Source organism: Puntigrus tetrazona, chromosome 5, assembly GCF_018831695.1.
Source record: "Puntigrus tetrazona isolate hp1 chromosome 5, ASM1883169v1, whole genome shotgun sequence".
In the NCBI taxonomy this organism is placed as follows: Eukaryota; Metazoa; Chordata; class Actinopteri; order Cypriniformes; family Cyprinidae; genus Puntigrus; species Puntigrus tetrazona.
Genome location: NC_056703.1, coordinates 8,155,993 through 8,175,990, shown reverse-complemented (window position 1 = coordinate 8,175,990; position 19,998 = coordinate 8,155,993). Strand labels below are relative to the sequence as shown.

General features: G+C 36.4%; 5 protein-coding genes across 11 annotated transcripts; 3 read left to right on the top strand and 2 right to left on the bottom strand.

Annotated features, from left to right (window-relative positions):
- Positions 1-633: 633 nt before the first annotated feature.
- Positions 634-4,568, top strand: dpagt1 (dolichyl-phosphate (UDP-N-acetylglucosamine) N-acetylglucosaminephosphotransferase 1 (GlcNAc-1-P transferase)). Of its 2 annotated transcripts, XM_043240285.1 has the most exons (10): positions 634-859; positions 1,318-1,484; positions 1,586-1,706; positions 2,091-2,304; positions 2,418-2,564; positions 2,967-3,051; positions 3,179-3,367; positions 3,636-3,723; positions 3,855-4,010; positions 4,372-4,568. In XM_043240285.1, exons 2-10 carry the CDS (start codon positions 1,321-1,323, stop codon positions 4,435-4,437), a joined length of 1,230 nt encoding a protein of 409 aa, XP_043096220.1. In that variant the 5' UTR covers positions 634-859; positions 1,318-1,320; the 3' UTR covers positions 4,438-4,568. The 2 variants fall into 2 exon arrangements, with proteins under 2 accessions (XP_043096220.1, XP_043096219.1); XM_043240284.1 differs by lacking the exon at positions 634-859 and having other exon boundaries at positions 1,093-1,484.
- A 795-nt stretch (positions 4,569-5,363) lies between these two features.
- LOC122345805 (histone H4 transcription factor) lies at positions 5,364-11,820 on the top strand. Of its 5 annotated transcripts, none has more exons than XM_043240280.1 (10): positions 5,364-5,473; positions 5,881-6,091; positions 6,841-7,070; positions 7,254-7,353; positions 7,842-7,994; positions 8,135-8,212; positions 8,319-8,439; positions 8,561-8,699; positions 9,105-9,229; positions 10,429-11,820. In XM_043240280.1, exons 2-10 carry the CDS (start codon positions 5,929-5,931, stop codon positions 10,787-10,789), a joined length of 1,470 nt encoding a protein of 489 aa, XP_043096215.1. In that variant the 5' UTR covers positions 5,364-5,473; positions 5,881-5,928; the 3' UTR covers positions 10,790-11,820. The 5 variants fall into 5 exon arrangements, with proteins under 5 accessions (XP_043096215.1, XP_043096216.1, XP_043096214.1 ...); XM_043240281.1 differs by having other exon boundaries at positions 5,399-5,473; positions 5,884-6,091; XM_043240279.1 differs by having other exon boundaries at positions 5,401-5,473; positions 5,869-6,091.
- A 144-nt stretch (positions 11,821-11,964) lies between these two features.
- si:ch211-117m20.4 (CUB and sushi domain-containing protein 1) lies at positions 11,965-14,709 on the top strand. 2 transcript variants are annotated; one of them, XM_043238368.1, is made up of 5 exons: positions 11,965-12,959; positions 13,102-13,263; positions 13,506-13,673; positions 14,273-14,476; positions 14,574-14,709. In XM_043238368.1, the coding sequence occupies exons 1-5, from the start codon at positions 12,845-12,847 to the stop codon at positions 14,594-14,596; spliced, it is 672 nt and encodes a 223-aa protein (XP_043094303.1). In that variant the 5' UTR covers positions 11,965-12,844; the 3' UTR covers positions 14,597-14,709. The 2 variants fall into 2 exon arrangements, with proteins under 2 accessions (XP_043094303.1, XP_043094302.1); XM_043238367.1 differs by lacking the exon at positions 14,574-14,709 and having other exon boundaries at positions 14,273-14,517.
- On the bottom strand, positions 14,598-16,084 carry tcnbb (transcobalamin beta b). Its single transcript, XM_043238370.1, has 4 exons — positions 15,930-16,084; positions 15,587-15,740; positions 15,259-15,392; positions 14,598-15,115 (listed from the first exon to the last, which is right to left on the bottom strand). Exons 1-4 carry the CDS (start codon positions 16,009-16,011, stop codon positions 15,051-15,053), a joined length of 435 nt encoding a protein of 144 aa, XP_043094305.1. The 5' UTR covers positions 16,012-16,084; the 3' UTR covers positions 14,598-15,050.
- Positions 16,085-17,753: 1,669 nt separating this feature from the next.
- On the bottom strand, positions 17,754-19,101 carry tcnba (transcobalamin beta a). The gene is made up of 4 exons (XM_043238612.1): positions 18,941-19,101; positions 18,587-18,728; positions 18,143-18,276; positions 17,754-18,001 (listed from the first exon to the last, which is right to left on the bottom strand). Exons 1-4 carry the CDS (start codon positions 19,017-19,019, stop codon positions 17,931-17,933), a joined length of 426 nt encoding a protein of 141 aa, XP_043094547.1. The 5' UTR covers positions 19,020-19,101; the 3' UTR covers positions 17,754-17,930.
- Positions 19,102-19,998: the final 897 nt, after the last annotated feature.

The following is a 19,998-nucleotide window of genomic DNA, read 5'->3' as shown; positions in this document are numbered from 1 at the left end:
CCTTTAAATTATGTCAATGTAATGTATTCATTTTTATTTATTGTAACCATCTTATATATATCTTATATATAATATATCTTATATGTTTTGTGTATTATCCTTATGCTTGTAAATGGTATTAACTAAAAAAACATAGGGGTATTATGATATTGCAGCTGAGTGAGCATAACCTTTGATGTCATATCCTCGTTCCAATTGTTTTTGTTTTTTTATAATACATTTAATTAAATATAAGATTACAGCGTTGCATTTCCTTAAGATGTATGAGCTTAATACAATTGTAAAGCATATATTAAAATGTATTGTTATATTAAATAGAATATTTTTATAAAGACTAAAAATTCATATGACTCAATGCTGTTGTTGCTATTTGGAATTTAAAAAATAAATAAAAAAAATTGTTTTTTTTGGGTGAACTATTTCTTTAAGCGACAGAATCTGAATGTTACTACACCAATAATCTTTTATGCAATTCTGTTATAAATATGGGACCTGGTTAGACCGCGAACGCAAATAAATAATAATAGAAGAAGAAGAAGAAGAAGAAGAAGAAGAAGAAGAAGAAGAAGAAGAAAATGGGACTTTTAACGTATTGTTTATTTTGTTTCCGGTTGTGTTACGTTTGCAAAGGTTCGACCGAAACCAAAAAGATAATAAATATGTTTACTAATAAAAGACATACCTGATCACTACAGTGCGGTTAGCAGTTTTTGCGCGTCCGAGCTCGTAATGTTGTACCAACAGCTTATACGAGTATAATAAGCAAGCTGTTTATTGTAACGTTAACTAGTCGGCGGACGGATTATGTTGACGGAAGTAGACGTGGATTTTGTGATGAGATCAGAGCAAAACCTATACAGTAAACTGATATATCTATTACATTTTGACGTCAGAGAAGCTTACGAGTAACTAGTAACTCATAACCTAAACCGGTGCTTATTTCAGCGTTATTTTCTTTTTAGCGCTTGGTTATCTATCTACCTGATCTTACGAAAACCTAGCTGTCATCATAAAGCCAATGAACTGGCGTTCATTGATTCAGTACTTTTGTATAAAACGGTTCGGTCGATTCGAAAACAAGCTAACTTTCATTCAGCGACGTGTACGGGCACGTGCTCTATAGCTGTATTTGAAATCTAATTTTTGTCAGATTCGAATAAACTTGTTAAGCCAATGACAGCTTCACTATGGATATGCTACATAAAAGTTTTGAATGTTGCTGACAGGAAGAGAACGCTGTTTTCAACTAGGCTTATCGGCATATAAATTATATAGAGCACGGTAGATACGTTACATTGTGTTTTTATGTCGTGTTAGACCATGGAGAAGATGTCTCCAATTCCTACTCTTCCTCTTATCATCAACTGTTGCATGTCTGCACTTGGGTGCATCGCAACAGTCAAACTGATTCCTGCTTTTAAGGATCACTTCATAACTGCCAGACTCTATGGCATGGACCTAAATAAAACCATAAAGAAAGAGGTGTAAGTGGTTGGTTGATTTTTACATCAAATGCATGTATTGCTGTTCGATGTCTGGAACCCGAATTGAACTCCTTTCTCGTTTTTTTTTTTATATTAACCAGGCCTGAATCTCAAGGTGTAATCAGTGGCACAGTCTTCCTCATCATTCTTTTCCTCTTCATCCCTGTCCCCTTCCTTCAGTGCTTTATGGGAGAGCAGTGTCAACGGTTTCCTCACAACGAGGTGAGATAATCTCTCAATCAATTTTTTTGTTGACAGAAACTAAATTAAAGTGTCATTAAATTAAAAGTGTAAGCGAAGACATGTAGAATGTTACAAATATGTCAATGATTTCTGAAGGATCGCGCGACACTCAAGACTGTCACTGACCACAGGAATCAATTTTGATATGTTAATACAGGAAATACACATTTTCTATACAAAATTTGACAACATAATGGTATTTTTGATCAAATAAATGCAGCCTGGAGGAGCATGAGAGTTATAATGTATGTTTTTAGACAATTAATTTGTGCCTTAGCTTTCAGTGACCTTTGTAACTGAGAACCTTCACAGCCATACATGGCAACAGTCACAGCTATGGCATCTGTGCATATGTCTATATAGTTTGTGCAGCTGATTGGTGCTTTGTTGGCCATCTGCTGCATGATATTCCTGGGCTTCGCTGATGATGTTCTGAATCTGCGATGGAGACACAAGCTGCTGCTGCCTACTATGGCCTCCCTGCCTCTACTCATGGTCTACTTCACTAACTTTGGCAACACTCTCATCGTCGTGCCCAAACCTTTTCGTGTCCTGCTGGGGATGCATCTGGACTTGGGTGAGGCTGACAGTCTGTTTAAATGTCTGGTGCTCTAGATTTGATTTCATTGCCCTCTCGTTTGATATGTACGATCGTTGACATTCTCGGCATCTTTATACAATGCGTTCCAGGTATTCTGTATTATGTATATATGGGAATGCTGGCTGTATTCTGCACAAATGCCATCAACATCTTGGCTGGAATCAATGGCATTGAGTCTGGGCAAGCTCTCTTCATATCTGGCTCCATCATCCTTTTTAATATACTGGAACTCAATGGTGAGGGGAGGGCTTCTGTTTAACCTGTTTTATCAAATTTTCCACCTACTTCACACATGCATAATTAATTTTATTTATATATATATATATATATATATATATATATATATATATATATATATATATATATATATATATATATATATATATATATACGCTACTGTTCAAAAGTTTAAAATAACATCTTTATGTGTTTGAAACAAATCTCTTATGGTCACAAAGGGTATATTTATTTGATTAGTTAAAAACAGTAAAACAGTACTATTGTGAAATAGCATTAAAAAAATATTTTTTTTCTACATTTTTATTTTATTTGACTTTTTTTATTCTTGTGATGTCAAAACTCTGTATATATATTCTATATATTGTTCAATTGATCTTCAATTAATGTTTCTCTTTCAGGAGACTACAGGGATGACCACGTTTTCTCTTTGTACTTCATGATTCCCTTTTTCTTCACCACATTAGCCCTCTTCTACCACAACTGGTTTGTACAATATATTGCTATTTGATCTTCATTACTTAGCATGTTAAAAAAACAGACCTGAAATTTGACAAGCGGCACTAATATTAATATTAACCTCAACCACTCCTATTTTTGAATGTTTTTTCAGGTACCCTTCCTCCGTGTTTGTGGGAGACACTTTCTGTTACTTTGCTGGAATGACGTTTGCAGTGGTTGGGATACTCGGCCACTTCAGTAAGACCATGCTGCTTTTCTTCATCCCCCAAGTCATCAACTTCATTTACTCTCTGCCTCAGCTGTTTCACATTATTCCCTGTCCCAGACATCGCCTTCCTAGGTGGGTTATTACACTAACATTGTAAAATCAAGCTATAACTTTCCTCTTTACTTACAGTAGAATTCATTTTGACAGTCATTGGAAGTTATTTGAATATATGAGCATTTGAAGTGTTAAAGTAACCCTTTCCCTGATGATTCATTTGTATTTAAAATGCACACATGCTTTATGCTTATAATTTCAACAGCGTTTCCTTAAACATTTACACCATAGATAAGGGTAAATAAAAAGGCTGTGAGAGCTTGACATCTGAAACTGATTGATGCAGGTTACAATCCGACACGGGAAAGCTTGGCATGAGCTACTCCAAGTTCAAACAGAAGGACCTGGGCAAATTAGGGCAACTTATTCTGAAGGTAGATACACTCACACTCATTATAAACAGGCCTAGAAATGAATATTATTTTTGCAATAAAAGATTCAGGAGCTTATCATATGTGGTATGTTCCCTGTATTTTTTAATGTGATTTTATCTTTTATCCTGCAGGTGGCAGAAATGTTGTGGCTTCTAGATGTGCATCGAGGGCAGGAAGGAGATGATGAGTTTATTGAGTGTAACAACATGACCCTTATCAACCTGGTACTAAAAGTACTGGGACCTACCCATGAGAGAAACCTGACTGCCATCATGCTGTTAATACAGGTCAATCTCTTGAATTTATCACAGGCAATGTGCTATACTTTGGTTATTTCAATTCAAAGATGTGCGAGACTGTAAAGAAGATTGTGATATTTGTCTTTACAGCCTCACTAATTTATGAGAAATATATTTTTCTGGTAGTTATAGAAAGGCTCCTTAGCGCTAGTGCTGTTTTCAGCTTATGGGCACTCAAAGTATCTTTGAATGTTCTTTTAGTTGAATCTTCCTCAGGGTTTCTACTCTTCATGCATTAAGGATAAGGACAAAAAAAATTAAGCTACCTTATTTATGCAGGTTTTCAAAGAACGTGTAAACTCTTCGAAGGAAAATGATGATTTGAAATAATAGTATATTTCTTTCTCAGGTCTTGGGGAGTGTTGTGGCCTTTGGAATCCGGTATCATCTTGTGCGTCTGTTCTACGACGTCTAGACCACTAGAGTTTCTGAGAGACTTTACAAGCTGCTGCTTCCATCTGAAGAAAAAAACTGAAACAAAACTGATTGTTGTAAGAATAATTGCTATAATGCCTGTCCTCTATAAAGTATGGGATCTTGATACTACACACTGTATTCCAGCTTCTCTGTCTATATATCTGCATGAGATGGGACAGTGTACACATATGCCATTAAGTGTCATTGCAACATGAAAGTTCTGTAGATAACGAACAATGTCTGATATCCAATTATTTTGGTTGACCGGAAAAGAGGGCTCTATTTTGAAAGATTATGTGAAAGTTACATTCAGGAATATTTTAGGGAGTTTGTGAAATTTTTGAGGAACATTTCTGAAGGATTACTTGATATATGCATTTGTATTTTATGTGTCAGATTTAATATTATGCCTTTGACTGATTTAAATAAACCAGTGTGACAATGGACCACACTAGCTCCCAGAAACAAAAAATGCTTTATATTTGTACTGTTTAATAGATAAATTATTTTATATTTATAATTTTCTCATGCAGTATTCAGACCAAAAGTCAAACATTAGACTCCTATAGATTATGTTTGTAGTGTTTTAATACATTTTTTAAGTTTATTTTATATTTTATAAGTTTTTGTTTGACTTTGTATTAAAATTATAGCAAATTGTTAAAATATCTGGAAACTAATTACGTAGTATCACAGTTTTAACGTTACTCTCTCGCGCACACTTCCCTGTGTATTAGAAAAAGATGTTTCGCTTCTTGAGATTTATTCCGATGCATATTTATTAAAGTACTGCAAGTAAACTTTTTAGAATTGTAAGAGGGATCATTACTGCCACTGAATACAAAGTGCAAATTTAGATGCGGAACGCTTTAAAGAGTTTAGGTGCTGGGGGGAATGATAATTGTGATGTACTGCTAGGCTGTGATTTGATTGGCTGAGATTCGAACGCGAAGCCGCAAAGGTGAATGCTGATTGGTTTGGTTATTTCGTGGGGGGAAAAAAAAGTAAGGAAATGTTTGAAGTATTAGCAAAAGGTGAGTTATTTTTCAGCCTTTATAAACAACTTGAGACGCATTTCCTCACGACATATCCTTGAATGAAAGCACATTTATTTATTCTCAACCGAAGATTTTAAAAAGCCACTAGTCAACAAAATGGAGGCAGAATGTTAACTTGGCTTTTTGTTTTGCTAACAAGCTATGTGTCATACTAGGGAACAACTTAGTCTGTGATTTAATAAAACGACTAGCTTTGCATTTGGTAATTGAGATTTGTTTATATGTTGGAGGTAACCATTTTGCAGCAGTTCGTATTGTGAATGTGGTTGTTTGTCGTCTTTAAAAACAACCTGGCAGCTATGGACAGATAGCTCTTGGTGCGTTGTGCAGATCAAACTTACAATCATGCTAGATCTCGCATGTGACTTAAGCATGTGTTTCAGAAGAAGGGAGGACCACGCATTGTGCTTTACATTCAGAGCTGCAGCAGGATGCCCCCGTCGGGTAAACGCGCCCTTCGCAGAGAGGAGCTGCAGCTGGAGCTGGCGTGTGAGTGGGGTTCGTGTCAGGAGACGTTTGACAGAATGCAGGAGTTTTGCCAGCACGTGGAGAAACATTATAAAGCCACCGTGGACAGCGAGACAGACTTACCAGGTGCGTCCAACCTGTCAGTGTTGATCGAAGTGTCTTGTAATGGAAACATTTATTTACTTGTCTCTCGTCTTAAAGGAATAGTTCACCCAAAAACGATCATCATCATGTATTAAACATCATATTATATTTGATATTTTGAAGAATATCTGTTGCCTGCGTTGAAAATGAAAGGTGACTGCACATGCCTCCCACTGACTTGGAATTGGAGCAGGACTGCTTCTGATGACTTTTTCTATTGATTTTGTAAATGGAAAGAAATCTATAATGGGACTAAAATAAAATTAAAACAAAATGAAAATATAAGCTAATTCAAAATAGGAAAAAAAACCCGATTATAAATAGAAAAAATATTGAAATTGAAAGCCCCCTCTTGTTGCAATTGTGAGACGTAAAGTTATCGTGTAAAAATTAGTTAAGATTCCATTTTAAGTATAAATATACCCTGCATTGCAAAATAAATAATAACAATATAAAAATAGCCTATTAGTTGTAATATAATATGTTTTAAAGGGGGCTGTAAGTGCCGAGGTTGTGCTAGTAACACATAACATTTTTTATTTCTTCATCTATTCTACATGGCACATTTTGATGCACTGTGTGTCTGTTACACCAGTGGAGGATTGTCGAATGTTCACTTTGAGCCATAGCAGGCATCTCAGCTCAAGGTTTTTGGCAGTCAGAGTCCTTTTGGTGCCGACTCCATCGGTCTGGTCCATAATCAGTACTTGGCTTGCCTGCATGTTTTACAGAAGAAGAGCGTAACTGTCTGTGGAGAGACTGTGGCTTCTGCTCAGTGGAAGGAAATGCTGAGCTTCTCAGACACATGTTCTTCCATTGCTACCACACCAAGTTGAAGCAGTGGGGTCTTGCTATACTCAAGGGCCACAGTGACATGGGTGCCTGTTCGGTCGGCCTCCATAACCGCAACATTGTGCCTGAGGTCCAGGAGAACTTCCTTTGTCTTTGGGAGCATTGTGAGGTATGGAAGCAATCCCCAAGTGCTTTCTTTTTTAGTAGTTTATATGTTATTGTGTGTGGTTTATCAAATCAGGTTTATGAAAGTGTGAAGAATAAATACAAGAGTCTTTATTCTATTATATGCATTGTGTTTGGCAGTGCTTGAAATATCAAGTGCTCAGCTGACAAGCATGTTTGTATTCAGATGTCTATGGATAATCCAGAGTGGTTCTACAGACATGTGGAGATGCACGCCCATTGTCTCGAGGCTAATGAAGAGAATGTTTTGTTCTGTGGCTGGAAAGGTAAGAAACAATTCAAAGCGTAAGCCTAATGTAGAAGCATTAATCGTAAGGAAAAAAAAAAAAAAAATCTACCTGATGAAATATGTTGGAGCTAAGCATAATTATAAAAATGTGTTCATTATAATGACTTTACCAGGTCCAAAGGTCACATGCTTAAAAATAGGCTACCTGGGCTGGGAACCCCCTAATTAAAATAATAATATTAAAAATACTAAAAAAGGTCTGAATGAATCTAAAAAAGTAGATGCAGCAAGTCGTTATGGAAAAACACAGAGTTCTAAAGAATACAATAACCAGTTATTACACTTCATAATGTGCATTAAACTAAAATTTATTTAAATATTTGTCCGTTTTGTCTCTTCTGCACCATGTTTGTGTTACCTATATGAGTGAACCTCATGGCAGATGATAATAAGCTGCATAGTTCTGTAATGACTCTTAAAGATCTGCACATTTCTTAAGACCTATCCTTTCCTTCTTATTTCTAGACTGTGAGGCCTCTTTCAAGGGCAGGTTTAAGCTGCGAGAGCACATGCGTAGCCACACACAGGAAAAACTGGTAGCATGTCCGACCTGTGGAGGAATGTTTGCCAACAACACAAAGTTCTTTGACCACATTCGACGGCAAACCTCAATAGAAGGTGAGGCTGTTCACAGGTATAAACGGCTATAATGGAATCTAAAAACCATTTGCATTGAACAAATCAAAAACAGTTTGAAGTCTTTTGTTCATTTATTTAGTATGACTCTTAGTATTGTTTGTGTGCGATTGTGTCTGTAGGTCAAAGATTTCAGTGTTCGCACTGCTCTAAACGTTTTGCCACCGAGAGGCTGCTGAGGGACCACATGAGGAACCATGGTATTGGTCTTTTTGTATGTTTAATGTGGTTGTACTTTGTTCTGTTGTATTGGACCTAGCAGGCCTTCTTTGCCTAACGATGCTCTTCTCTATTCTCTGATCAAAGTAAACCATTATAAATGTCCGCTTTGTGATATGACCTGTCCATCACCGTCCTCGCTGAGAAACCACATCAAATTTCGTCATTCCAATGAGAAGCCTTACAGCTGTGACTACTGCGAGTACAGGTGAGGTCACTTCATTACCAAAGACAGTGGGTCGTAATCCCTGCTTATTAGTCTGCCATTTAAGACCCATTTCGGTTTGTCAGAACATCCGTCAGTGTGTTTGTGTTCGTCTGGTTTTCAGCTGTAAAAACCTGATAGACCTGCGGAAGCATTTAGACACTCACAGCAGTGAGCCAGCGTATCGATGCGACTTTGCCGATTGTGACTATTCCACTCGCTCGCTTTACTCAATCAAGAACCATTACAAACGTGTTCATGAGGTGAGCCTGTCAGAAAACAGCAGCTACATTCAAATGTACATATTAGGAGCCAATTAATATAAAATTATGGTTATTGTTATCTTACCACAATGAAGTCAGTGAAGTCTGGTAATATTGCAAATATTGGACTGTTAATGTCATTTTACCAATTATTTCAAATATAAACGGGAAATAAATTTTTTTAAAACTTGTTTTATGGGCTGTAATTGAAGAATTATTTGTCATTACATGAACTTATAAGTTCCAAAGTTTGATCTTTGAAATGATTTATCTATCTAGAAAAGAACTTTTATAGATGTAACATATCTCATATAGCCAGCAACACAATAGATGTATTAAAAGGCAGAGTAATTGGTTTATAGCTTCAGAATAGCTAAAGACTTTAATTTGGTGTTTTGCATTTAGGGAGATTACACTCCTCGCTATAAGTGTCACGTGTGTGAGCAGTGCTTCACCCGGGGGAACAACCTCACTGCACATTTACGCAAGAAACATCAGTTCAAATGGCCTTCAGGACACCCGAGATTCAGGTATAAAAACATCCTTCTAGTCTTGTTTTTTGTCTGTCTTTTTATTCATTTCAAAAAGCCCTTGCTAGGTTTATTTATAATATAGTCAAAAGCACTCTTTGTTTCGTATTGTGCATCTTAAAACAACTGTTTGTTTTAATACATTATAAAATGAATTTAATAGACTTTATTTCTCTGAAAAGTGGTTATTCTAATAAAAATCATTCTAATATGCTTGAAAACATTTGTGCTGCTTAATTAAATGCTGCACACTTAGTTAAAGCATGTCTGTCCTCTTTATCTTTTTTAATCGCTGGGATTATTGTTTCTTCATTGTCTTCTGGTATTGTTCCTTCATCACTTAAAACTGCTATAATAACATCTACTCTGAAAAAAACCCAAATCTGGAGCAGGTCCAATCTTGAGAACTATCGTCCAATTTCAAATTGACCTTTTATTTTTAAAATAGTAGAAAAAAATGTTGCAACTCAAATTTTATGTGTAATCGTAAACTGCTTAAAAAATTTCTGGTCTGGTTTGTGTCCACTTCATAGCACAGAAACCATTACTAATTATTTGCTTTGAGCAGCAGATTCTGGACCGTTATCATTGCTTATCCTGCTTGATCTGAGTGCGGCCTTTGATGCAGTCTCACATAACATCCTACTAAGCAGGCTAGCTTCACTGGGAATTACAGGTGCCTGTCTGTCCTGGTTTAGATCGTACCTCTCTGGATGCACTCAGTTTGTCCAACTCAAAAATAAATTTAAATCTGACTCATCAAATGTTACTGCAGGTGTTCCCCCGGCTTCAGTCTTGGGCCCTCTGTTGTTTATTACTTATTTACTGCCTCTAATAACAAATATTTAGGAAATTCGGCATCCATTTTCACTGTTACGCAGATGACAGCCAACTTTTATGTCTTTTTTTTAATCCACTATATCTAGCCTTCCTTCACCCCCGCTGTTAAACTGTAGTAGAAATAATTTCAGGATTATTTGAGTAGGCTTTAAATAACAGAATTGATCTGAAACAAATCTTTTGTGATAATTATTGTTGGGTCACCTTTTGATAAGTTTAGCGCGTCCTAATGTGTTAAGTAGGTTAATCTAACATAGTTCTAATCATAATAGATGCCATATGTATTTTGATGTAGGTATCCAGTGAACGGTAAACCTAATCCATCTAATCTGACTATGGTTTTCACCAATCTTTTTCAGGTATAAAGAACATGAAGATGGGTTCATGCGCCTGCAACTGATCCGCTATGAGAGCGTGGAGCTGACAGAGCAGCTGATGCGGGAGCGGCAGGGAGAAGGGGACAGCAGTGAGTCCAGCCAGCAGAACGTCCAGCCTGGGGAAGAACTGGAGGAGACGGGACCCTTCAGCACCATGGCTGGAAATACAGAGGCAGGAATAAGAAAGGAGGCAGTGGATGTCTGTAGGACACATGAAAATACTGAAAGTGTGTTCTTGGTGTTGACAGCCGGCGCCCCCACAGAAACAGACTCTACAAGGGAGGGGGCCGTAATGCGTCAGCTACAGGACACTGCCCAACAGCTGGGCATGGAGGTGGTTTAACTGCACCTCCGATTACTGGAGCACCCTAAGACTGCTGTGTCAGACAATAAGAAGGTACATTAGGACATTCCAGTGACAAAATGTACTATGAGACTAACCGGGTACCAAAACAGGTATAGAGCGCATGTGAGAATTATCATCATCAGAACAGAGAAAGCTAAATCACAAGTTCCTCCGAGGATGTGCTGAAATGAATAGTTTATTCAGAAAAGACGTTAGTTTTTTTTGTTATAATTTTCTCACCTCTTCTGACTCTTTATTTAGTTTGTCACAAAATGCAAAATAAGCTGCCTTTTTCTATTTAACCAACAATGATCATTTATACTGCCAGCTTCGAGACAGACAAAAAACACCAAGGTAATATATTAAAATGTAGTTCACATGATTTTACGTTTGTAAGAAGTGATTTTTCCCTGTTTGGAACTTGGAAGTTTCTTTTGTAGGGAAAACCCAAGCATACAAATTCAGGATCTCTTATTGTGTTTCTTAAGAGAAGGATACTGCAGGGTTAGAATATTATCTAATATAATCGTTTTGGGCTGAACTTTACCTTTAAATTTGACTGTTTGTATGTGTGCGCAAATGAATGAGCGAGAGAGAAGACGGTAATGGGGAACGGAAATGTTTAATCCTACTGAACAGTTTAATCAGCTTTCTTTGACGGGTTCAGACTTAATGTGAAGGAAGATGGACAGATCTCTGTGGAGAACTCTTTACAGTGTATAGTTTTATATAGTGTGCTTCGGTTTTAAAGTTGAATTGGAAGTGCTTCTGAATTTTAAATCACCATGCCCATTTTATTTATTTTTCTATGTTATATTGATACCAGTTCTGTTGTGCAGTAATACTGCTATTGTATCAAAGTAAACTGTAGTTTAATTATAGGGTTTTTTATATGTTTTTCCTTAGAATATTTTTTTGCCATTTGAGGCCTGATAATCTTTTTAAAAAGAGAGAATTCATTTAGGGCAAACTGACTACAATAATTGACATAACTTTCTTTTGAATAAACAATGGCAGTAATTTCAGTACTTTTTTTGTCCTTTTTGTTTTGTTCTTCTCTAATTTAAATATTCGGCTTTTAAAAAGAAATATTTTTGCCATTCAAAATCAGATTTTTATTTTTATTTTTTCAGCTGTGCAGTCACATGAATTACATTTCAAAATATATTAAGATAACTTTTTAAATAGTTGAACACAATTTTACTGTTTTAATCAAATAAATGCAGCCTTGGTGAGGAAATTATTATTATTATACACAAACTTCACTCGTTGTTTTGCACATTTACTGTGATTTACTATATTTGTAGGAAAAAAATGAAAGCTTGTGTGTTCTGGCAGTAATCCACTTTGTTCTGTGATCCTGTGTGTGACGTAGAACAGTACTTGTAAGTCCTGTTTGTTTGAATCTCTCAGGACAGGAGTCAGCAGGCAGGTTGTGCTGGGTTAGGCAGAAGTTTATGCATTACTGCAGCAATCAGAGGTCGGTGTTTGAACGTTTTTCACAGATTTGTGTCGTTACAGTAATTACACGCACTGCAGGTCTCAGGCACACCAAGCACTCTGCTAGGCAAGTGAAACGGACAAGATTAATCTCTAACATTGTTAAATGTGAAAAACGTGAAATTTACAATCGGCGCAACTGAAAGTTGAGCTAAACTGCAATTTAGACTTCCCATGGCTCTCTCCTTTTCTCAGTAATCTTTTTTTCTCTCTGCTCTGGTGATATTAGCTGGTCTGTTAGGCGAATTTAAGAGATTAGTTTGCGTTAAGGGCTTAGTGTAAGCTAAGATGCAACACTTCCCCTTTCTTTCCATCTGTCTCGCTCTGCCTCTCTGCAGGAGAACAGGTTCTTGAAATTAGCCTTCAAAGAATACTTTGGATACTTTACAATACGCAAATTATTTTTCTATATTATTCACATAATTATGCCTTTTACAATATGACACAATAGAACAAGGACTTGATGATTAAAAAAATGAGAAGACGTTCAAAAGAGAACTGAAGGGATATAGACTACTTCTGTATTGGAAGAATTTCTGCCATTAAAACAACATGAAACTAGGAGCTCTTCTACTGCTGCTTCTGGGGTCCTTACAAGGGGTGTTCACTCAAGTGCCTATAACTGCATTTACTGAAGGAACAGCTGTGGAGGAAGGTCTAGGAAGCGGTAAGAGAAGCACTTGATTCTTTTATGAATAAACAAAGCATCAAGATTGCTTTTACAAACTGACAAAATGCTAATATGTTACATTGAAATGTGGTAAAAGATGCATGTATTTGAGCCCAGAAGACCACACTCTGTTCCTCAGGTCTGTTAGAGGTGGAACAGGAGGATGAACTAGCGGACACTTACTGGTCTGGGACAGCCCCCCTTTGTTTTGGAGGGTGTAAAGGCAGGCACAGGGAGCTGAAGAGAGACAACTGTGGAGACTCAGACTGCTGCTGGATGGGATATAAATCCCTGTGTAGAGGTAGGTTTGATAATTATGTTAAAGGGACAGTTCCCACAAATTCTGTCATCATTTACAGTCATCATTTGTCATCCCGTACAAGGAAGTTGTAATGACAGCAGGTTATGTCTTGAATGTAATAGTTTTTTTTCCACTGCATGGAATCCATTGGTAACCAAAATGGTCACTAGCGTTCTTCAAATATCAATCCTGTGTGTGTGAACTGGAACTTTTTGTTTCCTCTGTCGTTTTTCTTGACCTAGTGAATTGTGGAAAGCCTGATGTGGACTTTAATGGGATGGTGTATGGGAGTGATTGGTGGGTGGGTTCTGTAGTGAGGTACGACTGCAGACCAGGATTTGTGTTAATGGGAGACCCTGCCAGAGCCTGTCAGTCCAATGGGAAATGGACGCCCAAACCATCCTGTCTTAGTAAGTCTGTCTGGACGTTGCACACAATTTACAGAAACACCTAGAAAGCACAAAACTGATACGTAGTCTGTCTTAAGTTTTGTGTGTATATGTTATATGAAGGACTGAACATACCTTAAAGTTATAGTCAGTACGGTTACTATGAGATGAGTTATAAAATAAAATAACAAAATAACTTTCCATAAACTGTAAGATATAAATGCATAGAAGATTTTTTTTTTTCTCAGGTTTTTATCCATTTAGTACAGCTCTTTACTAATGCATGTATAATGGGACAGAAAAGGGAAAACACCTATCACTGCCTTGATATTAACGCATACATTGTGTATAGTCATTGTACACAACAATAAAATATCTGCTGATGCAAAATATATTTAGATTAGAATTTTTAAGTTTTATTTTGATCAAACCCAAGGTTGCTGTGATTTACATTTTTTTTTTTTTTTTTTTTTTTTTTTTTTTACATTTTATATTAAAATGAATTTCATTGGCTATATTAAATTCGACTTAACGGAATAGGTCACCCAAAAAAGTAATCATTTTTGGAGGAGCTATTCTTATAAGTACAGTTTTCTCTCTTCTCCTGTTTGTAACATTAGGAGTTTGCTATCGTGGCCGGGTTGAGATCAATGAGAAGGACATCGACGGGACATGTTCATCCACCTGTCCTGATGCTAAAAGCTACGCAGTCCCTCTGAACCACAAATGTAGTCGTATTGAGAACTGCAAGACTAAAGAATCAGGCTGGAAGCGCTGGTTTACACGCTGCAACTACTGTGACTGTGACTGCTTCACTCCCTGTGGTAAGTTTTTTTTTTTTTTTTTTTTTTTTTTTGGTGACTAGTTTAGTGGCAGATACTGTTACTAAAGTAAAATCATCACATTTGCTTGTTCCCTCAGCTTTACAGGACAGAAGACAGTGAATCCGTATTCAATATCCTTTTATTTATTTTTTTATAAATAAATAAATTTAAGACATTATTATCACATGAGTTAGAAACGAGAACATACATTTTTATTGAACATGATAGGCATAATGTTACTTTAACAGAGCTTTGTCAGACTGAATATAAATGCTTTTTTTCTGCATCACTAGACTCTGAATGTCTACACAATTGGAGACTTTTATTTTAATCACAGACTAAAAAAAGTTCAGTAATGTTGCTGTTTTCCCTGATCTGTGTTTAGTAGTACAAATATGTAATGCATGTTTGAGTGGATCTAGTTAGATCAGAGATCAGAAAAACATTTCTGATCCAGCATTATATTATTGTAGATGCAATGAAATAATGATTGATAGAAGATATAGCATTAATATAGTTGATCCGAATCAGTGATCTTTGATATCCAAAGTGATAACAGAAACCAAATGTTCTTTTAGTCCCAAGTGGTGAAGTTCATAATGAAATTCTCATTTTTCTTGGGTTGGTAGCAGCCAATTCCTGTAAAAAATTTTTTTAATACATACACAAACACACACACACACAGATCTGTTAGAGGTGGAACAAGAAGTACATTGTGTTGTAAATAAAACTGTTAGCAAAATCCTAATTCATTAAAAAAATACTTTAAATTATACACCTACCCACATTCAGTCGGCTTATGCTGTTTCCTTTCTTTGACAGAAGCTCCCAATATGTGTGGTTTTCATTAGATCCAGCCAGTCCGTTCACACTCTCCAGATATATGCCAAAGCTTTTGTTAATAGTGTATGTGAAACTAATAAAATAAAATGTAGAATCAGCACAAAAGAGTAACATTACCACTACAGTAGTTCTTTAAAGTCCCGATCCTTTTACAATACAAAAAGATGCCCCATTTCCTCATAACCTCTCAACCTTCTATGCTAAGCTTGCTTTACTGCGTTAAAAGGCCATTACACCAGAATGATTTTATAACATTTTGTGACTTACTTGAAGCTGCTGTTGTCCTTTAATTTATTTAAGACCCCAAACATCGGCGTTCCCGCTGTCACAACGGTGTCGGGGTAGGAGATCTTCGTGTTAGCGAATTTATTAGTGACTGTCACCTTAACAGGGATGTCTGTTAAGATCCCCATGTGCTCTCCTGTTAAGAAGAGAGATTTTGTGCATAAGAGTGACTCAAAGAATCCTCTAATGTCAATGTATTAAATCATGCTCCTTAAAATGTTAAGGATGTTAGACCTGAAAGGATTTGTAACCCATTCATCTCGTGTTCCCAATCACGTTTCACCTTGGTTTAAGCGGAAGACTTGGCCTACGGAAGAAAACTCACCTGAGTGGTCATCATGTCCCCCCAGCCCTGGGAACGGCAGCAAAGCTGCAAAGCAGAGAAGAGTAATCGCTGTCAGAGCCATTCTAGCAGTCTGCCCAGTGTGTCTGAATACCTCTCATAGCCATACACCCTATTTATACACCCTATTTTTTTGCATTCCCAGTCATATGATTTCTTGTGAAGTCATACCTTAAAAAGGAGTGGTCAGCCAAGAAATGAGGAAAGAACATGACAAAAAAAACACACAACTGATTTTTATTTTTATTTTGCGCAATCTTATTGAGTCTGTAAGGAAGCTTTTTAGCTTGTTAAGCCTAGGCTTGTTACAAAAGTAGTAGGGGGAAAAAAAGGGAAACATAATACCAAATTTAAAAGGAAGCATTCAAAAAAAGATGCCTGCATATTTAACATTTTACAGAACCTTTTGAATCACAAATAGTGAGAAATGTGAACTACTTGAAACTAAAAAACACGTTAGATCAACAGAAAGATGTTATCGTGGAATTGATCATTTTGAACAGTATTGTTAAAATATTAAGGGTTTGTGCCATCCTAACACGCACTGCCGTCTCAATACATTCCTGTTACAGGATTACAGGTTTTGAAGTTTGCTGACTTTTAATAAAAAATATTTTTCTGTCCCTATTGCTTTTTTGTTTTGTTTTGATGTCAAGAGCTCATATCTTCACATTTGTTTATGGTCACTGTTCTTGAGATTTATGTCAAGTGTTGAGGTCTGTGTATGCAAACTTTAGAAATTATCCCAGGTGTCTTTACAAAGCAATTATGTAAACCTTGTTAGTCATTCAACCAGCCTGGCCAGTGTCTGATCTCATTCCTTAGAAAGGAGTGTTCTGCAAAGACTTCTGCACCGAGATACTGAGGTGTCACTCTAATTGTCCCATTTTTAATGCAAACATCTTTCTACACCGTTTAAAAAGAAAAGTTGAGCCAACTTAAAATTTTATGGTTGAAAATTTCTGCAGATTGAGTTTTTCCAACTTCTTGTTTTAAGTTTGGATAACAAAAGTTGAGAGAACTCATAACTCTGCTGAAGCCGGTTGCCTTAAAAGTTTAAGTTGGCTTTTTTTTAACGATATATACAACACGTTTATTGGAGTATTGTGGATACAATTAAGTTTTGTTTATTTTATCACTTGATAAAAGATAACAAGATGTAGTATTGATACAGCTGATCTGAATCAGAGTGGTCTTGTTTATAACCACATATCCATAAACAGAAAATCTTTTTTTTCTTAGGCTAATTGCTGCAAAACATTAAGGAAAAAATTAATACAGTAAACTAAATTCTAGCAATTTTTTTACTTTTACTAAGTTACTTTTTGCTCCACTGTATAAACGCTTCTATTATAGCACTAAATGTGTTCGCTAACCCACGTTCAATGGAGTTATGCGATTATCTTTCTTTGATAGAAGCTCCCAATATGTGCGGTTTTCAGTAGATCCAATCAGTCTGTTCACACTCTCCAGAAATATGCCAAAGCTTTTGTTAATACTGTAAGTGTCAGAACCATTCTAGCAGTAAGTGTCTGAATTACTCTCCCAACCCTATTTATACATTTCAGCTTGGCAGTTTTATAAATTGCATAATGTCTGGGAAAGTTTTATCTTAAAACCGCGAGAAAGTAAAGATTATGACAAAGAAATAGGAATTGACTTAAAGCATATTACTTCCCATGGCTTACTCCCTAAACCGTGTCCATACTGACAAGATAAGATTTGAGTCAGAGCATCTCATCATAGATTAAAGCATAATTATAGAGCTTCTTTTGTTATTAATGATTGTTAAAAGATAAGGGAGGCTTTTCGGTTTCATCAGGATATGTTTATTGAAGTATTATACTGGGAATACAATGAAGTGATGAATTCATTAATTCACTCTCTATAACTGTATTGATTCGATGACTGAACCAATTTGTGGCTTTAACGTTCACAACCACTGAATACAACTAATGATTTGAAAAAAAGATTTTGAAAAATCTATATTTTGGCCCAAGTGGTGAACCTCAGGATCATATTCTCATCTCTCTGAGGTTGGTAGCAGCCAATTCCTGCAAAACATTGAGACATTCCAGTGTAAATAATAATCTATATAAAGCTATTTGTATTTTATAAAATACAAATTAAGCTAAATTTACTTTTCTGTGCAATAGCAATGAAGTAATGCTATATAATTTTCTTTATTCACATACCAACTTCCAGTCGAGTTACAACTCCGTCTTTTTCAGACAGAAGCTCCCAGTATGTCTGGTCCTTATCAGATCCAGCCAGTCCATTCACACTTTCCAGGTATATGCCGAAGGTTTTATGAATAGTGTATGTAAATCTATTGTAACAGAATTAAAGGTAAAAATTTGCACAAAAAATGTTCAGAATATTTAGTTAGCCCCAAGTTTTTCTAACGACCTGACGACAATTATTGAGTCAGGTACAATATGACTGGAAAAGAACCTCAGACTTAGCTGATAAACACTATTTCTTCATAATCTTATTCAGTCGTTTAATTACAGATGCTTTTGCTTGTGTGTCAGTCATCACTAGTAAGTTAATTACAACCAAAGTTAATCAGGTGTTCTACTCTACAGTCACTTTACTGCATGTGCTCTGCACTAAACCAGTAAATTTTTGAGGAATACTTGAAATCGTTGTTGGTCTCCTGCAGTTGATTTAATGCACCAAACATCAGCCCTTCTTCTATCACAGTAGAGGAGTAGGAGATCTGCTCATTAGTGAACTCGTTAATGACAGTCACTCTTACGGGTACCTGTTCCAGCTTGCCTATTTGGGAGAGTGAGGAAAAAAACAATATTCAGTTTCAATGCATGCTGTAGTAATTTAGAGCGTTATTGGCTTTAATAAGAAGTAATGAGGTAATCTGTGACGAATTAACTGGACAATAGTGTCTCCAAAACATCAACATATTAGATTTCATACTTGAAATATGTGTGATTAGGATCCTAGATCTGCTAGGAGTTAAATTCAATGCTCACCTGAGTGTGCAGGCAGTCCCAGCCCTGAGATCGGCAGCAAAGCTGCAACGCACAGAAGACTAATCGCTGTCAGAGCCATTCTTGCAGTCGGCACAGTGTGTCTGAATTTCTCTCACAACCACACACTCTATTTATATTCTGGGTTTTCTCTGCATGCCAAATTCTAGATCATAAATAATCAGTTTTATAGAGAGGCCTTATCTCTTATGTTAGAAAGGCGTGGACTGCTAAAAGATTTTTGCCATGGATTCATTAATGCTTGCTTCTGAGAACTATTGAGCGCAAGCTCTGATAACATTGAAAGTAGAGAAGTCATTTATTTGACGTGGACCCTGTGACCATATTAATTATTGTATGTTGTAAAATATGACAAGTCAAATATGATCTAGAGGGTGAGGATTTTCCACTGACCCCTCTAACCACTTAAAAGTTTGTGTACTTTTCATTAATAAACATTAATTATTAACCACCACACCATAACCTGACCACTGTTTCTTCATCTCCAGTGATGTGCAGGCGATCTCTTTAAATGTTCTGTGAGTCTCTGAGAAGCTAATCTTTTGTGTAATGTTAATTTTCAAAAATTTGTCAGTCTGTCATTCTGTTCGTCCATCTCTGTCTGTATGTTTTAGAAATGTTATGTTTCTTAATTTACCTCACTAAATATTATTCCATTTAACAGGACGATAACAATTATTTTTTGCAATTAAATATTGTACAAATATCTTTTTCTTTTCTTTTTTGAGGGGGAGGGAGGGAAGGTCTGTCATCTACATTAAGCTGAATTTTCCCTTTCAGCAAAAAATAATTTCAAAAATTTTTCAAAGTGATCACAGATGCTGCAGGGGAAGCATTAGGCTGCGCTTCCTTCTTCATCCCCAACATCAAATGAGCCTAACGCAGAATACAACGTATGTGATATTGAGCGTATCGTAACAGCAGCGGTATGTATACTCGCCATGGATGATGTAGGGCGTCGTTTGAACGCGAGTTACCCCGTTGGTTTCACCGAGAATAACCCGAGCACTGCAGCATCAGCACCAGCAGCAGCCGATGCG

Excerpts from the sequence above, each read along its gene's own strand:
- dpagt1 (XM_043240285.1), top strand. The coding sequence starts at position 1,321 with ATGGAGAAGATGTCTCCAATTCCTACTCTTCCTCTTATCATCAACTGT. Across the intron at positions 2,305-2,417 it reads GGGGATGCATCTGGACTTGG|GTATTCTGTATTATGTATAT; the intron begins GTGAGGCTGACA and ends AATGCGTTCCAG. Across the intron at positions 3,724-3,854 it reads TAGGGCAACTTATTCTGAAG|GTGGCAGAAATGTTGTGGCT; the intron begins GTAGATACACTC and ends TTTATCCTGCAG.
- LOC122345805 (XM_043240280.1), top strand. The coding sequence starts at position 5,929 with ATGCCCCCGTCGGGTAAACGCGCCCTTCGCAGAGAGGAGCTGCAGCTG. Across the intron at positions 6,092-6,840 it reads CAGCGAGACAGACTTACCAG|AAGAAGAGCGTAACTGTCTG; the intron begins GTGCGTCCAACC and ends CATGTTTTACAG. Across the intron at positions 9,230-10,428 it reads TCAGGACACCCGAGATTCAG|GTATAAAGAACATGAAGATG; the intron begins GTATAAAAACAT and ends AATCTTTTTCAG.
- si:ch211-117m20.4 (XM_043238367.1), top strand. The coding sequence starts at position 12,845 with ATGAAACTAGGAGCTCTTCTACTGCTGCTTCTGGGGTCCTTACAAGGG. Across the intron at positions 12,960-13,101 it reads GGAGGAAGGTCTAGGAAGCG|GTCTGTTAGAGGTGGAACAG; the intron begins GTAAGAGAAGCA and ends TCTGTTCCTCAG. Across the intron at positions 13,674-14,272 it reads GCCCAAACCATCCTGTCTTA|GAGTTTGCTATCGTGGCCGG; the intron begins GTAAGTCTGTCT and ends TTGTAACATTAG.
- tcnbb (XM_043238370.1), bottom strand. The coding sequence starts at position 16,011 with ATGGCTCTGACAGCGATTACTCTTCTCTGCTTTGCAGCTTTGCTGCCG. Across the intron at positions 15,741-15,929 it reads GGGACATGATGACCACTCAG|GAGAGCACATGGGGATCTTA; the intron begins GTGAGTTTTCTT and ends TCTTCTTAACAG. Across the intron at positions 15,393-15,586 it reads AAGGACAACAGCAGCTTCAA|TTTCACATACACTATTAACA; the intron begins GTAAGTCACAAA and ends TTATTTTATTAG.
- tcnba (XM_043238612.1), bottom strand. The coding sequence starts at position 19,019 with ATGGCTCTGACAGCGATTAGTCTTCTGTGCGTTGCAGCTTTGCTGCCG. Across the intron at positions 18,277-18,586 it reads GAGACCAACAACGATTTCAA|ATTTACATACACTATTCATA; the intron begins GTATTCCTCAAA and ends CTGTTACAATAG. Across the intron at positions 18,002-18,142 it reads TGTAACTCGACTGGAAGTTG|GAATTGGCTGCTACCAACCT; the intron begins GTATGTGAATAA and ends AATGTTTTGCAG.